Raw genomic sequence first — 16423 nt, forward strand, 5'->3', positions numbered from 1 at the left:
GTCTACCTCTCTCCCTCCCTGGCCAAAGCCAGCCTGCTTGCCTGCCTACCTCCTTCCCTCCCTGCCGTGCAAAAAAAAAAAAAAAGCCTCCCTCCTTCCTTTCCCCTGCTCTTAACTGCCCTGCTGCTGCTGCTGCTAAAGCCGACAAAAAGTCTTCTTTCCGACGTCAATTCCGATGTCAGAGAGGATGTTCTGGGCCAGCCAGGCAGCGATTGGCTGGTCCAGAACAGGACTCTCCGACGTCAGAATTGACATCGGAAAGAAGACTTCTTGTTGGCTTTAGCAGCAGCAGGGCGGTAAGAGCAGGGGACCAGGGGAAAGGAAGGAGGGAGGGTTTTTGTTTTTTGCGCGACAGGTAGGGACAGGAAATGATTGCCAGTCCCATTGTCCCCAAGCACAGCGGGGACAGGAGGTCTGAAAACAGTCACCTTAATCTTGCCGGTCCTGCTTTGACCAGCAGAAATTTCCTGCAGACTGGCACCGGTCCGCGGACCGGCAGTTGAAGAACAGTGCACTACCTCATGGTTGAGCCGGGCCTGCACGTTCCTATCCTTACCCCAAGTTCAGCAACCCCCTTTTCCTGCATTATCTCTCCCCTTTTCCACCATTCTTCCCTCTTTTCCAGCATTCTCCCCCTGTCACCATGCTCATTATCTTCTCCCTTTTCCAGCACTACTTCTTTGCATTCCATTGTCCCCAACCTTTCCCGTTCTATCACAGACCCTCAGTGTCCCTGTCCTGAATTTAATTTTCTATGTCCCCATCTCTCATGTTCACCTTTTCCTTTAGCTTCTCTTTCTGTGCCACATATTCCCTCCCCCTTTACCCACTCCAGATATCCAGCATTTCTCCCTATTTCTTTCCCTCCAGTCAGTCAATCAATCAGTCTCTTTCTCCCCTCTTCACACCCCCGCACTGCATGAGATCTGCCTCCTCCCTTCTGCCTGCACTCTCCTATCTCTTCCATACTATTCCAACACCAGTAATTAAGCCAGTCAGTTTTATGCCACAGTTGGGGTTTCACTTCAGGTACATCTTGCCTATGTGGAAAACAGGAAGTTACATCAGAGTAGGTGGGACATGCCTGAAGAGAGGCTCCGGCACAAGGCTGACTGACTTAATTGCCAGTGCTGGTGTAGTAGAAAATGGCGGAAGGGAGGAGAGGCAGAACTCTTGTGAAGGTGTGGACGGAGAAGATAGAGAGAAATACCAATTTGAGGGTGAATTTACTACTGGACAATAGGGTGGCTGGCTGTTCCCTTTACCCAGTGGTAAAAGCAGCCCTGCTCCTCCCAGCTGCCGCAGACTAGAAAAGGTAGCAGCCAGGAGAAACTGAGAACTTCCCCGCCTTGGCCTTCACTCACGGGTTTGTACTGCAACAAAATGAAGCTGTGTGTGAGGCCATAACTCTATGCATGACACTGTTGGTTTTACTTCTCTCCCCTCCCCGAAAGAGGTAGTTGCATCATTGAAGGGGGGATGGAGGAGCAAAGCTGGTACTGGTGCTCATAGAGCTATGGCCCTGCACATAGCTTCATTTTGTTGTTGCAAAAGCCAGTGAGTAAGGGACAGGGCAGGGAAACTCGCAATTTCTCCTGGCTGCTCTCTTGTCCAGTTTGCGGTGGCCAGCAGAAGTTAGTGTGGAGTGCCTCTGGCGAATAGGTACCATTTTCTTTCAAAAATCTGTTTGGAGAAGCGACTGCTCCCCTTGCACCCTTCCTAGCTACGCCTCTGGTTAAATCCTACTGAAATAAACATTTGATCTCCAATTTCATGTTGTTTCTTTTATTATTTGTTATGTTATGGCTCAAATAGCCACTATTTGTAATCAGTATTCCTATTCAGCCAAATAGTAAAACATGCTATTTGGTACAGCTATAATTCCAATATGTGCATATTTGGCCATGCAATTTTATGAAAGCCCTTTTCTGCATGCGCCCAGGCTTTGCACGTGGAAAACCACTTTTTTTAGTCCATATCTTTTTTATTGATAATGGTGTATCAATGATATACAAAAGAAAAACCATAACTTTCCTGAAACCCCCCCCCCCTCCAACAAACCTGTGCCAAGAAAATAGCACAAATAAAGATCACATTAAATTCATATTAACGTAATGTTCCAAAATTGCCAGATGTGTACAGTGCTGTCTCTCAAGAGCAGATTTCTGTTGTTGCTAATAGAAGATTAGGTTTATACCTTCGATAATCTTCTTTCTGTTAGTCCCTGGAGGATTTCATATGCTAGGTGTTCAATCCCAACCCACAGTCCGGGTGTTGCAGAAATCTACATATTTTCTGTACACATGCTCCACCCCCCTAGGCTGGTCCCAAAGTCAAGCACATACCTACAAATCCAGGTCAAGAGGGTACGGGGAAAAATCCCCATCAGCACAAGCAAATCATAAACTGGCTTGCTCTGCAAAATATTACAAGTGAGAAACAGGCACAAAGGCAATTCAGACCCCCCCCCCCCCACATACACCCACACCCACTGAGGAACAATGCAGTACTAAACTGTTGTGTGCAGCAAGCAGCCCAAGAAAGGCCTTCAGTAATGTGTATACTCACAGAAACTCCCCAACTGGCTGGAAAAGCTTCAAACCTGTAATGAGAGTGACTAAGGCAGAAAGGAGAAGGCTACTCCAACAACTGAGTGAAGACAGAGAGGGCGGGTTGTATGGAATCCTTCAAGGACTAACTGAAAGAAGATTATCGTAGGTATAAACCTAATCTTCCATTTTGTTACGTCCCTTCTGGATTCCATACACTAGGTGACGTACCAAAGCCATGGTAACTAGGGAAGGACAGAAGAGTCTTCCCTTATACCTGAGGTCCCAAAAGATGGTATCAAAATGCATTGCTACAACAATTTGGTAAAACTGGGCAAAAGTATGAAGAGAGGACCAAGAAACTGCCCTGCAAATTCCATCAGGATGAATCGCGCAAGATGCCCCCATGACACAACCACACTTCTCATCAAATGCTGTAAACGAGATTGGTGGCTATGTGCCACGGAAGTCACTGAAATGGCCATTCTAATCCATTGAATGATTGAGGACTTGGACACCGGACTCAATTGTCCTTTCCAAATAAAAGGAGCAAGACCCTCCAGACATCCAAATTGCAGATGATCTGATCTGTGCACTCCAACCTGGCGGATGAAATGTTGGCTACTTAACCTCCTGATTGACTTGGAAATCCGGGACCACCTGCGGCAAGAAGGAAGGTACAGTACAGAGAAAAACACATCCGAAACACAGAGAAAGGGTTCCTTGTACAAAAGAGCAGAAACTTCAAAATACACCATGCTGAGACAACAGTGATCAGTAAAAGCATCTTTCAAAAGGGGGGCTTCACCAAGGCCCTGCAAAACAATGTTAAGATTCCATGAAGGGAAAGGAAGATACAAGGGAGGACGCAGACAAAGCGCTCCCCCCCCCTCCAAACACCTGGTGACATCTGAAAGAGCAGTAAGCGAATTAGCACCTCTGCACGCTCTAAAACAGGCAAAGCCTGCAATCTAAACTTTCAGAGAGGTCGCTGCCAGACGTCTGTCACCATCCAGAAGGATAGCTAGGACTACTTAACTGGGAGCCTTCTCAGGCTCCATCCGATTCCTAGCACTCCACAGAAGAAGCCATAGTAGAGGGAACTTCAAGCGCAAGAGAGTAAAGAAAACTACCTCCAAATAACTACTCATCATCAAGACTGGGCATTCACGAGCCATAGTGTAAGACCAAAACACTGAGGGTTCTCCATGGACACCGGTCCACGACTGAGAAGATATCAAAGAAAATGGAGCCGGAGTCTCTCATCCCGCTAAACACGTATGAGAACCAATTACCATGGGTGGCAAGGCCAATCCGGAGCCACTAGAAGGCTGGGATGTGTTGCTGTCCAGCATAAGACCCAACCAATCAGAGGCCATGAAGGGAACATCATACAGGAACTCGTGCAGCCAGGGCCAAATCAAGGCATCTGGCCCTAGCTTCCATGCTGTTTGTCTTCAGAAAAGGTACCCAGCCTTTGAGATCTCTGCTGAAGCCAACAAGACCCTCTGGAGCAAATCCCAGCTCTTATAAGAGCTAACGGAACAGCTCCTGCAAAAGGAACCATGCTCCTGAGACCAGGAACTATCGGCCAAGGAAGACTGCCAGAGCATAGTCAACTCAGACCCCATGGGCTGCCAAGAAAGACAGAAGAAGTTCTTCCACCCAGAGGAATGCCACCGAGCTTTCTGATCCAAGAGAGAGAGAGAGCACTAGAGCTCCCTTGTCAAGTACATATGCCACTGCTGTGGTGTCGAAGAAAATTGCACCACTTGTCTTTTCTGAAGGGGCTGTAGAACGAGTAGCGTCATCCAAATTTCCCGAAGCTCCAGACTATAGGTTAACCAACATTGCAGACCAGGAGTCCACTACCCCTGAATGGAGCGGGCCCCACAATGAGTCCACAACCCAACAGGCTGGCATCCTTGGGAAGAGTTATCCACTCTTAAATCTGAAGAAGCTAGTCCTGGCTGAAAGCCACCCTCTGAAGCCACCAGTTCAAATTGCTGCCAGCTGGTTCTGTCCAGGAGTGCAGCCTCAGAAGGGGGGCAGAGAACTTAGCGGAGATCACCAAGATAAGAGGGATTCCCGTCAAGGGCACAAAGGGTGCTCTGACCTAGGGCATTGCCTCCAAGGAGGCTGCCTAAGACCCAGAGTCTGCAGATAAAACTAGGCCGAGAGAGCTGGACAGTCCAAGAGAATTCTATCCGTTGAAGGTTCTGTCTACTTGCTCTGAGAAGAAACACACGACCCTGTCAGAAGACGAAGAGAAGCCCCTGAAACTCCAGGGACTGGGAGGACGCCAAGCGTCTCTTCCTGAACTTGCCAATGCCTGCAGCAGAGACACTACCGTTCCCACTGTGCCTTCATACACCTAATGAAATGGAGCCCAGAGCACCCGCTGTCCCAGGAAGAGTGGATGTAGACCCCTTGCTGGTGGAAAGCCACCTCAATTACAATTACTTCAATGAAAGTGTGGATGCCGTTGCGAGGTCAAGGGGCAGAGCTGTGAACTTGAAATGTAGTTGCAGAACATGGAAATGCAGAAGCCGGCAATGCTCTGGGCAGAAAGAAATATGGAGATAAACCTCAGGAAGATACATAGGCCCTAGAAACTCCCCTGGAGACAGCAGCTAGTACTGTGTACGCCATTGTCCATTCGGAAAAAGGGAATTTGCAAGAAGTGGGTAGACCCAGAATGGTGTCTCCAATTTTCCAAGCCTTTCTGGCGTGAGGAATAAAGAGTATCCGCCTAAGCCCCTATTCATGGACTGGAACAGGGTCCAGCATCCCGAAGATTATGAGGCACTGCAGAATTTCGCAGACCCTGGACTCTGTTGCCTTCAACTTGCCGGAATCCAAAAAACAAGCCAGAGGCAGGCAAAGAAGGATTAACAAGTGGCCAATGAAAGTCGAGTCCACTCCTGACAAAACAGTAGAAGACAGCCTGTGAGTGAGGAAGCAATGCCTGCCCCGGGCAACATTGGCACTTTCTTCTTTTTTGTGTGTATTTGAAGCATAGCGACTGCACAGGAACCTGAGGATGCCTGGAATTGGAACTGAGGTAATGTGATTGTAGCCCTGGGAATGACTCTAAGGAGGAAAAACCTGGAGTATCCCTGATGACACATGCGGGAAGAACGAAGAGAACTACGATCCCCTTCCAACATCCAGCAAAACTGGTTCACAGGGAGCAACATAGGGTGGTATGCAATCACTGATCCAGCGCCCATAAGGTGCAATCAATGTCCACATTCAATAGATTAGGGGCTGGGGAGTCCATCCCAATCGATTTTGAGTCAAATCAAGGGGATTGAAGCAGAAATCAAAGTTAGAAAAAATATCATTTTTAAAATCCAAGAATTTTAAAATCCATGAATTTTCACCAAAACAGCAAAAATAAACAGAAAATTAAAAAATAGTGATTTGTGGTCTGGGAAGGTGGGGGACCTGAACTCTACCCACAGAAACTGTGAAAAACGAAGTTTAAATCGATAAACAAGCAATCCCCAAAGTTCCCATAGGAAATAATGGAGGTACTCACAGTCTCTATAGTGCCTTTGTCTCTCAGTTTTTAAAGCAACTGAGTAGAGGAAAAGGACTTTCTGCCTCAGAAACAGCTCCAAATGCACAGGAATGAAGATCTTCGGACTGCCAGCCGGCCAGAGACTGACTACAACCTCCACCCCCACAGATCCACTGCCACGTGGTCGGGTGCGGGAAAGGCAGCCTGCGCCTTGAAACCTGGATGGGTTTCTATCCAGACATACAGCCTGCGCTAGAAACTTGCGACAATCACCGGCCAGCAGATTTCCACGAGAAAGAACCCAGGGCACTTGAAGAGGGTGGTACACAGCAGACTGGCTTCACAGATCCACCAGAGCTTCTCTGTGAAGCTGCAGTCCTGCTCTGCGGGACTGCGTCCTTTTCTCTTACCGGAGAAGGGTCTCAAGGCACTGAAGCCACCAAAAAATGAACTTTAAGTGAAAAAATAAGAAACAGAAGTAGAGCAACAGCAAAAGACTTCTGTTCGGACTGCCTGCAGAAATTGAAACTAAGGTTGTTTGCTGACTCTCAGCCTAGGGGGATGGAGCATATGTTCAAAAAAGATGTGGATTTCTGCGACACCCGGACTACAGGTTGGGATTGAACACCTAGCATATGGAATCCAGAAGAGACTTAACAGAATTCAATTTTATGAGTATGTCGGACCATAAAGTGAAGTCAAGCAATGGATTGTCTTTTCCAATGAAAATCGGTATAACCTTTATCACAATAGTTATTAACATATTAAAGAGCTTTGAAACTGGTTTGGTGAAATAAGGATGCAAGCCTAAGATTCACCATACAATTATGTGATATGTTACATTTATTTTTAAAATTGCCAGTATCTGACTATTCTCAAAAAGTATTTAAATTGGGAAGTAACATATGGGAAGAGTACTAGCTTTGGTTAGAAATGGCTAATACTGTCTTGTAACTTTAGCTACTTTGACAGAAGTCCACATAGCTCTATGTGCTAGAAAATACAATGTCTAAGAAAGGACTGCTGATCATATATATCTAATATTTTTCATCCAGAAAATTGTTGTGGAATAAAATCTTTAGAAAATTACCCCTACAGGAGGTAATTTTGTAAGGAGCTGCCTAGTTGTAGGGGGCAATGAGGCACATAAAATAGCAGTATTCTAGTCATTTACACATATAAATTGGCTCCTTACATGTGTAAATGATCTCTTACAGAATATTGACTAGAAGAAAAATACAAACCGTAATCTGATGGGAATGTACTTCGCTGGGGGCATATACACGAGAAGAGTTTGGGTTGAGTGGGCAAACAGGTATGCATGGAAATGATTGACTACAATAATGTACACATGTTGCAACTCACATAAATATCAGTTATAGGGCTTGTGTAAGTGATTGCACCTTGCATTTAAGCACATTTTCAACCATTTGCATTAAAGGAAAGTAGGTACCTACTTTTCTTTATAGAATAGGCTTGAAATAGCAGCCATAAACTAGCACCTTTAGTAGGTACCTGCTACAGAATTACCTTCCTATTAAGCGCCTACTTTCTCTTACAACTTAACAGGAGAAACATGCACCTATAATTTAGGTGCGAACACTGACCCCAACTTGAAGCACTCACTCCCAATGCATATGTAATTTAAAGCATTCTATAAAGGACATGTGTAAGTCTAAGTTCCACCCAGACTTGTCTATATGTGCGCCCACTGCCAAAGCCGTGCTATGTAATATACAGTATGTGCATATTTACAGATGGTGCTTAGGTGGCTTTTTGGCATTTACACAAACAGGCATGTCTGTGCCATTATTGTAATTATTTTCATGCATAACTGGTATGTAAACATAAGCACTGACTTTACTCCATTAATGCCTAATGGTGTATAATATTAAATTAACAACAACATTGAAGAGTGATTAAAAAAAACAAACAACTTTTCTGCTGTCAGAACACTTATCACATCAGGAGTTCTTCTGCAGTGAATGAAATATTTCAAAGGCTGAACTTTCATAAGTGGGTTCTCTTTCCTTTTCTCCTGGCAAAAATTCCAGTCTAAATTGTCCAGGTCTGGAGCCAAATGACACATAATCATATTGAGAGTCTTCATCTTCCAGAACAGTCATATTGGGGTTATAAACTCTGGGTGCATCATATAACCCTCCTGATATTACCAGCGTATCATCTGGTACAGAATACCTGTCAGCTGAAAAATTAAAAAGAAAAATATTAAAAATCGGTAGAATTTTGCTAAATCCTATTACAGAAGACAATTACCTTTATGTGCACTATACATGAATAAATTTATAGACATTATTAATGATTTAAAAATGTCGCACAAGTTTTTTTTTTAATGAATCTTTATTCATTTTTACCTCTTACAACAAGTGTATCAATAAATTAACAATTGAAATTTAAATACATCACTTGAATATCTGTCATATTTAACAATAATACATAAAATTTAATCCCTTCCCTCCCATAACATATGCAATCAAATATATCCTATGAAATATTCTTTTTTACTTATCCAATCATTTAATAAAATTCAGAATTCCCCCCTCCCATCCCTTCACTTGCATTGTACTTATAATGGAAAATGGTATCTATTCATTACAATAATTTGTCAATGGCCCCCAAATCTCTTAATTTATTTTTTTTTAAAATCTTTATTCATTTTAAGAACATAAGCAGTGCCTCCGCTGGGTCAGACCAGAGGTCCATCGTGCCCAGCAGTCCGCACACGCGGTGGCCAACAGGTCCAGGACCTGGACTGTAATCCTCTAGCTATACCGTACTCTGCCCTATTACGTCCTCTGGAAGCGCATTCCAGGTGTCCACCACACGTTGGGTAAAGAAGAACTTCCTAGCATTCGTTCTGAATCTGTCCCCTTTCAACTTTTCCGAGTGCCCTCTTGTTCTTTTATTATTCGAAAGTTTGAAGAATCTGTCCCTCTCTACTCTCTCTATGCCTTTCATGATCTTGTAAGTCTCTATCATATCCCCTCTAAGTCTCCTCTTCTCCAGGGAAAAGAGTCCCAGTTTTTCTAATCTCTCAGCGTATGAAAGGTTTTCTATCCCTTTTATCAGACGTGTCGCTCTTCTCTGAACCCTGTCGAGTAACGCCATATCTTTCTTAAGGTACGGCGACCAATATTGGACGCAGTACTCCAGATGAGGACGCACCATCGCCCGATACAACGGCAGGATAACTTCTTTCGTTCTGGTTGTAATACCCTTCTTGATTATGCCTAGCATTCTATTTGCCTTCTTAGCGGCCGCTGCGCACTGTGCCGTCGGCTTCATTGTCATGTCCACCATTACCCCCAAGTCCCTTTCTTGGGTACTCTCATTCAGTAATATCCCTCCCATCGTATAGCTGCACCTCGGGTTTCTGCTTCCCACATGTAGTACTTTACATTTCTCAACGTTGAACTTCATCTGCCATCTCGTCGCCCATTCCCCTAGTTTGTTCAAGTCTCTTTGCAATTCTTCGCAGTCCTCTTTAGTCCAAGCTCCACTAAATAGTTTGGTGTCGTCCGCAAATTTTATTATTTTATTACAATAATCACTCAGAAATATATTAATTAATCACTTGACAATCTTATTTGTAATCCTTCAGATATATAAATATAAAAGAATCCCATCCCTCCCACCCATATATTAATAATTAACAATTATCAATTATTGTCATTCATATTCCCACCCACCCCTTTATCTTAACCAATACTGAGGTGTTTAAGATGTGTGATCATTAGAATAAATAATCAATGGCCCCCAAATCTTTTTAAACTTATTATAATTACCTTGTTGCATAGCAAGCACCCTTTCCATTTTATAAATATGGCATACTGAATTCCACCAGAAAGTATAATTTAGTTTAGTATATAATCTTTCCAATTTCCTGTAATCATTACAATAATTTGTCAATGGCCCCCATATCTCTTTAAATTTTTTTATAATTCCCTTTTTGTATGGCTATTGTTCTTTCCATCTTATAAGTGTGACACAATGAGTTCCACCTGCTCCAATTTTTCCAATTATGTGTGACATGTTGTATGGCGACTCCTGTCATAATCAATAAAAGCTTATTATTTGATGAAATTTGACTCTTTGTTCTTACTGACATACCAAATAGAATCATTGGATGATAGCAGGTATTTTGATTTTAGATGATGTTATTTCAAATGGTAAACTGCTTGATTTTTCACAGTTGCAACATAAATATGGTCTTAATAAATCACAAAGCTTTAGATGGTTGCAACTGAAGCAGGCCATTCACACAGGGTTCCCTGAATGGAAAAATCTTAATACGCAATATAGTTTAGAATTTGTATGCTTTCAGGTGGACTTTCTGGGTCACCAGGCCACACAGTGGTATAAATTGATAAACAGATTTGTAAATAAAAAGCCTAAAACTGGACTTAGGGACATTTGGAGCATTGAGATCAAGCATCAAATTACTGCGTCTCAATGGCCACAAATTTGGTCTTGGAGAATGGGATGTACAGTGTCCGCATCTATGAGACAAACTTGGTTTTTCCTTTTACATAGAGCATTTTAGACCCCAGTTAGATTACAGAAGTTATTTTTTTTTTTTTTTAATTCTTTATTCATTTTAAAACTTTCATCAAGTGTACAATAATTGCAACTCAATAATATAGATTTAAACACTTGTACATCTTATCATTATATCTTATAATTGGAAATATAGCCCTCCCTCTCCCATCCTGAAATTCCTCTAGTAATTTTTATTTTTCATGGAATAGAAACCCTCCCCCTCCCCATCCTTATCTTACATATTAAATATAGAAATTTTAGAAAAATGGCATCAATCATGACAAAAGGACGTTAATGGTTCCCAAATTTTAATAAAGTTTTTATAATTTCCATTTTGCACCGCTATTGATCTTTCCATTCTGTATATGTGACAAACTGAATTCCACCAAAATTTAAAATTAAGCCTACTATGGTCTTTCCAGTTATTAGTAATATGTTGAATGGCTACTCTGGTCAAAATCAATAAAAGTTTGTTATTACACATTGATATCTGACTCTTTTTTCTCATAGACATACCAAAAAGTACAGTATCATAAGTTAATGCTACGTGATTTTCCAATAAACAATTTACTTGATCCCAGATTGAATTCCAAAAGGCTAAGATATGGGGACAATAAAACAAAAAATGATCTAAAGTCCCTATATCCAGATTACAATGCCAGCATCTATTAGACAAAGAACTTTTTAACTTCTGCAATCTAACTGGGGTCCAAAAAGCTCTATGTAACAAAAAAAACCAAGTTTGTTTCATAGACGCTGACATTGTACATCTCATTCTCCAAGACCAAATTTGTGGCCATTGAGACGCTGAAATATCATGCTTAATCTCAATGCTCCAAATGTCCCTAAGAGTATTTTTAGGCTTTTTTTTAAACAATTCACTAATAGTTTTATACCAGATTACAGAAGTTAAATAGCTCTAAGTCTAATAGATGCTGGCATTGTAATCTTGAAGCAGGGACACTAGATCATTTATTATACTACTGTCCCCTTATCTTGACATTTTAGAAATCAATCTGGACCCAAATAAATTGTTTATTAGAGAATCTCGTGGCTTTGTCATATGACACAAGTTTTTAAAATTTTTATTAACTATAGCTGATTTGAAGTCAGTATGCTAACAAAGCAAAAACCCTCTAATTCTATATCAAGTTGCCTGAATTTAAAAGGGCCAGTATCTATAAACAGTGCCTAGAAAAGTGGCACCTACCACATATCAAAGTTAGACACCATTTGTAGAATCACACCTACGGGCATCTAAATCAACTTAAGCACCGGTATGTTAAGCTAGGGTTTTCTTGGCCCCAAATCCGCTTCTAATTATGTCTACTTGCCAAGTAGGCACCTTGGGGTAGATGCCTACATAATAATTCTTGAAGATAGAAAGATGAGGTGAATAGAATAACTTCAAACCAGACAAATCCTCATTCAACAGGAAAAGATGCACAAAAGAAGAACAGACCAACTTGTATCTTTCTTCTTAATTCTTTTTTTTTTTTTTTTTTATTTATTTATATTTTCAATTTACAATTCAAGTATCACTTGTACAGAAAAATAAAGATAAGCCAATAAAGTACTAATATAAACATTTCTACTCCCAGACTTTTTACAAGAAAAATCATTATAGCTTAACTTCAACTCTAGTCCACTATATGGATCCAAGGCATGGAAAGCGGATGATTAAAGTAATTTAAACAAACTAAGTTGTTATATAAAAGAAAATAGGCCCTTTAGGCAGAGACAGGTCAACAAAAATCAATTATCCTCTTATTCCCCCTTAAACCTGAGGTGCTGTAGACAAAAATGTTGTCAACTGGCTTGGATCAAAGAAAACATATTTTTTCATACTATATTGTATAACACATTTACAAGGGTGTCGAAGATAAAAAGTCGCCCCCAAAGCTATAACCCCTGGTTTTAAGAGAAGAAATTCACGTCTCCTTTTTTGTGTTTCTCGAGCCAGATCTGGAAAAATCAATATTTTAAGTCCCATAAATTTCTTAAGTCTATTTTTGAAGAAAAGCCTAAGCAACCAGTTTTTATCTGGTGCTAAGGCTACTGTAATCAACAGTGTCGCTGGAGAAACCATTTCTATATCAGAACGCTCCAATATTGCGGTAACATCTAACGGTTGCTGGTCCTTTTCTTGTAAACGCTGCTGTTCCTCTCTTTTAATAGGTAGATAATAAGCCTGCGTAAGAGGTGGCAACATATCTTCAGAAATTTCCAATATTTCCATCATGTATCGTTTCACTATGTCTCTCGGTGATATTGTTGCAATCCTCGGAAAGTTAATTAATCTGAGGTTATTATTTCTAGAAGAATTTTCTAAGGATTCCAGCTTCCTTCTCAAATTAGTATTATCTTTTATTAGTGTTTCTCTAATTTGTTTAGAAACTTTTAACTCCTGATGAATATTTTCTATGGAGCTTTTAGACTCATCAAATTCAACTTTTAAATTCCCCATTGTAACCTCTTGAACTTTAAGTCTTTCTTCCAACTGACTCAGTTGGGGTTTCACAGATTTTGCCAAATCTGCCACCAGATCCCAAAGAGAATCCAGGGTTACCTCTCTGGGTTTTTCAATGTGAAATGCATTAGTAAAATGAGAAGTCTCACCAGTTGAAGTTGATATTCTTTCTTGAACAGCATTTCTCTGATTCCAAACCCCTTCAGTTGTTGAACTCTCAGACTCTTCCAAACTCTCCTGAAAAGAAGAGTTAGTCTCCAGTCTCCCCTCTCTGATATCTGTGGCCTCCGGGGGAAAGCACTGCTCATGCTCCAACAGCACTTCCTCTCGTGGGGAGCTGGTTACCTGAGGCGGAGGGGGAGGTACTCTGGCGTCGGGGCTTAATGTTGTTTCTAAGCCCAAGGAGTTAGCGTCCGTTCCGCTCCGGCGCAACTCCAGCGGGACCCCCGACGCCCGGGGCGTCTCCTGCATACGTCGGAGGATCTCCTCAATGTTGCCGAAAACCGCTGCACCGGGCTGCCGCGAGGCTCCAGCGGCACTGCGTCCTCTTCGTTTCGGCATGAAGAAGGAAGCAGATATCTCGGGCAGCAGGTAAAAAGTTGTTAGAGGAGAGACTTCGGCGTGTTACTCAGCCGGTTGGGTCTGCGGCCATGTTCTTCTTAATTCTTTATTCATTCAAACATTCTTGCTCCAAGCAATACTGCCCGACGGGACCCGTTTCGCCAACAATGGCTTTTTCAAGGGTTCCAGCAGGGAGCACTCATTTTAGCTTCCTCATACTTTCAGGCCTGTCAGTTTTTTCTTTGGCCGCAACTGACAAGTTGCAGCTCTGCCCTCTCTTAAAAAAACACAAACACATCAGATTGAGTTTTATCCCAATTTGGTTTTCAGGTTACCCTTTTTTCTCTTTAGTGTCAGGGAAACTAGCTTTTAGTCCTGTTGGAGGAAGCTCATTTTTGCTTCCACTCCGACTTCTTTTTTTCCCCTCACAAAAAAACAAAACAAAGGAGAAGAACAAGGAAGAAACAAGAACCACATCAGCAAATTACCAGTAAAGTGTCTTTCACAGTGGCACTGCTTATCAAGTTTTCCTCTCTCTTCATAAAGGGCGCTGGAATTTTTTTTTAATACAACTGGTGCTCCCTCCCTCCAGAGCTCTGCTTCGGTACCGCAAGGAGAGGGAAGCAAACTAAGCCGACTGGAAATAATAAGCAAGCAGATTTGGCAACTCAGCGAATGACAACTCCTTCACTGCCAGCATCCTCAACGGCAGGGCAGTTTAATGAAGTGGAAGTGGCAGAGGTTTCAATGAAGGCTCCTGCAGGCTCAGTCTCACGGTCCTCTCCTGACTTCCTTCAGAAGACTTCATCAGGTAAAAAGCATGCTAAAGCGTCTTCCAAATCTTTTGATGGTCTACCATATTTGTGTTTGAATGGCTTGGCTCCTGCAAGTTTGGTGGGTATTATTCAAGCTTATGTCCCTAAGTTGTGCTCTGTCCATCATGGTGACTTGTTTGTGCCATCTGTAAAGGAACTAAGATTGACTGCTTCAAGTTTAACCATGTTTTCCTGAAGGGGACCCCAGGGCCTTTATTCATTAGAAAGCAAAACAACCTTGATGCTTTTAAGAAGTTAGAGATTTTTTTGCAAAATGAAATAAGAGTATTAAGAAATTTGCATTTGTGAAAGCGCTGGTCTCTTACTTTGTATTTTTATATGTATTTTATTATGTATGTTTATATTGTGAGCCTTGGGAAAGGCAGGTTATAAATAAAACAAAACAAAAACAAATCAAAATATCCTGCTTCTCTTCACTTAGAAGTCCCTTCTAGATGTCTTTCTCTCTCTGGCTCTCAATCAGTCCCTATAGTTCCAGCAGAGTCTATTCCATGGTTTCAAAATTGTTCCTCCTTTTACAGCGCAGGACAGTGCTGCTGTACTTCAGCATTCTCCATCTCCTCCTCCGTTCCTGGAGTCTAAGCAGTGTTCAACATGTACAGAGCAAATGCCTACAGACAACCTTATTCTTTCAGGTCTTTTAATGTCACCTGCTACCATGGCCTGGGCTCCCTGCACTCCGGTTTGCTCTTCACCAACCCAGGGAGCTCCTTCCCTACTGGATTGGTCACAACAAGAGGCGCTTCCTAATTTGGATCAGGATCAACCTCCTCAGTTGTCTACTGTGCAAATTTTACAGAAGGTCTTGCCTCTATTTAGTCTTAGTCAGGGGACACCACCTACTGGCAGCAAGGACTTTCAAGCCATACTTCAATCCTGTAAGACTCCTGTGAAAGAAATTGTGGCTCTTGCAGTACCTCCAATTAGCTAATTGGCAAAAACCCCTTTCAGTCTCCACAACCTCCAAGTGCTTAGAGATGAAATATAAAGTCCAAAAGGTGCCAGGATATGACCTTCAACAACTACCTCACTAATCAATAGTTGCTCAGTCTGCTGTTAAAAAGGCAAAGACTTTAAAATCTCCGAGTGCACCTCCTGGTAAAGATCACCATCTCCTGGATTTGATGAGTTACAAAATTTATCAAGGAGCCATGCTCTCATCTAAAATCATTGCTCATCAACTACAAATTCTCCATTTTCAACATTCTGTTTTAAAACAGCTAGAAGCTGCTTCTCCAGAATCTCTTCCTAACCTTCTTGTGGCACTTCAAGAATCTACCTACCATCTTATTAAATCTAATTATGATGCATATGACATGACATCTTGCATAGCAGCCAGATGTTCAGCTTGGTTCAGAGCTTCTGATCTTAGAGAGGATCTGCATGACTGATTGGCAGATGTGTCCTTCTTGGGAGATAGTCTCTTTGGAGATAAAGTGCAAGATACAGTGTCTCGGCTGAAAGAAGACTCCTCAACCAGTAGAGAATTAGCAGCACCATTCTGAACATTCTCAACAATTTTGGCGACCTTTCTCTTCTTCCTTCTCTTAAAGAAGAGCTTACCATCAACAATTTTTTCAACAGTACTACCCATGGCAAAGATTTACTCTGTACACTCGTCCTTCCCTACAGAGATCAGAGTCTGCTCATTTTAACCCAAAATAGCACACTAAGGACAGGAAGCAACCATCTACACCTCAGCTCCCTTCCCTTAAGTCACAGGTGTCAAACTCAAGGCTCACAGGCCGAATCTGGCCCGCCTGCGATATGATGCTGCGTTTTTATTGCTAGGAGGCTCTCTCCTCCTCACTACCGCAGTGCACAAAGCCGCAGGCAGCAGCTCCTATGCGTGTCCTGCAACTGAACTAGACAAGGGAAGGCTTCCCGATGAGGCGCGAGATGCACTAGGAGCCACTGCCCA

General features: G+C 42.2%; 1 protein-coding gene across 2 annotated transcripts in view; it reads right to left on the reverse strand.

Annotated features, from left to right (window-relative positions):
* Nucleotides 1-401: 401 nt before the first annotated feature.
* LOC117347285 overlaps nt 402-16423 on the reverse strand; it is a 34350-nt gene continuing 18328 nt past the window's right edge. For both annotated transcript variants that reach the window (XM_033918003.1, XM_033918004.1), the window contains exon 4: nt 402-8281. In XM_033918003.1, the coding sequence (XP_033773894.1) occupies nt 8040-8281 (242 nt within the window). In that variant the 3' untranslated portion in view covers nt 402-8039. The remainder of the gene's footprint in view (nt 8282-16423) is intronic.

This window comes from Geotrypetes seraphini, chromosome 13 (genome assembly GCF_902459505.1).
Source record: "Geotrypetes seraphini chromosome 13, aGeoSer1.1, whole genome shotgun sequence".
NCBI classification, from domain to species: domain Eukaryota; kingdom Metazoa; phylum Chordata; class Amphibia; order Gymnophiona; family Dermophiidae; genus Geotrypetes; species Geotrypetes seraphini.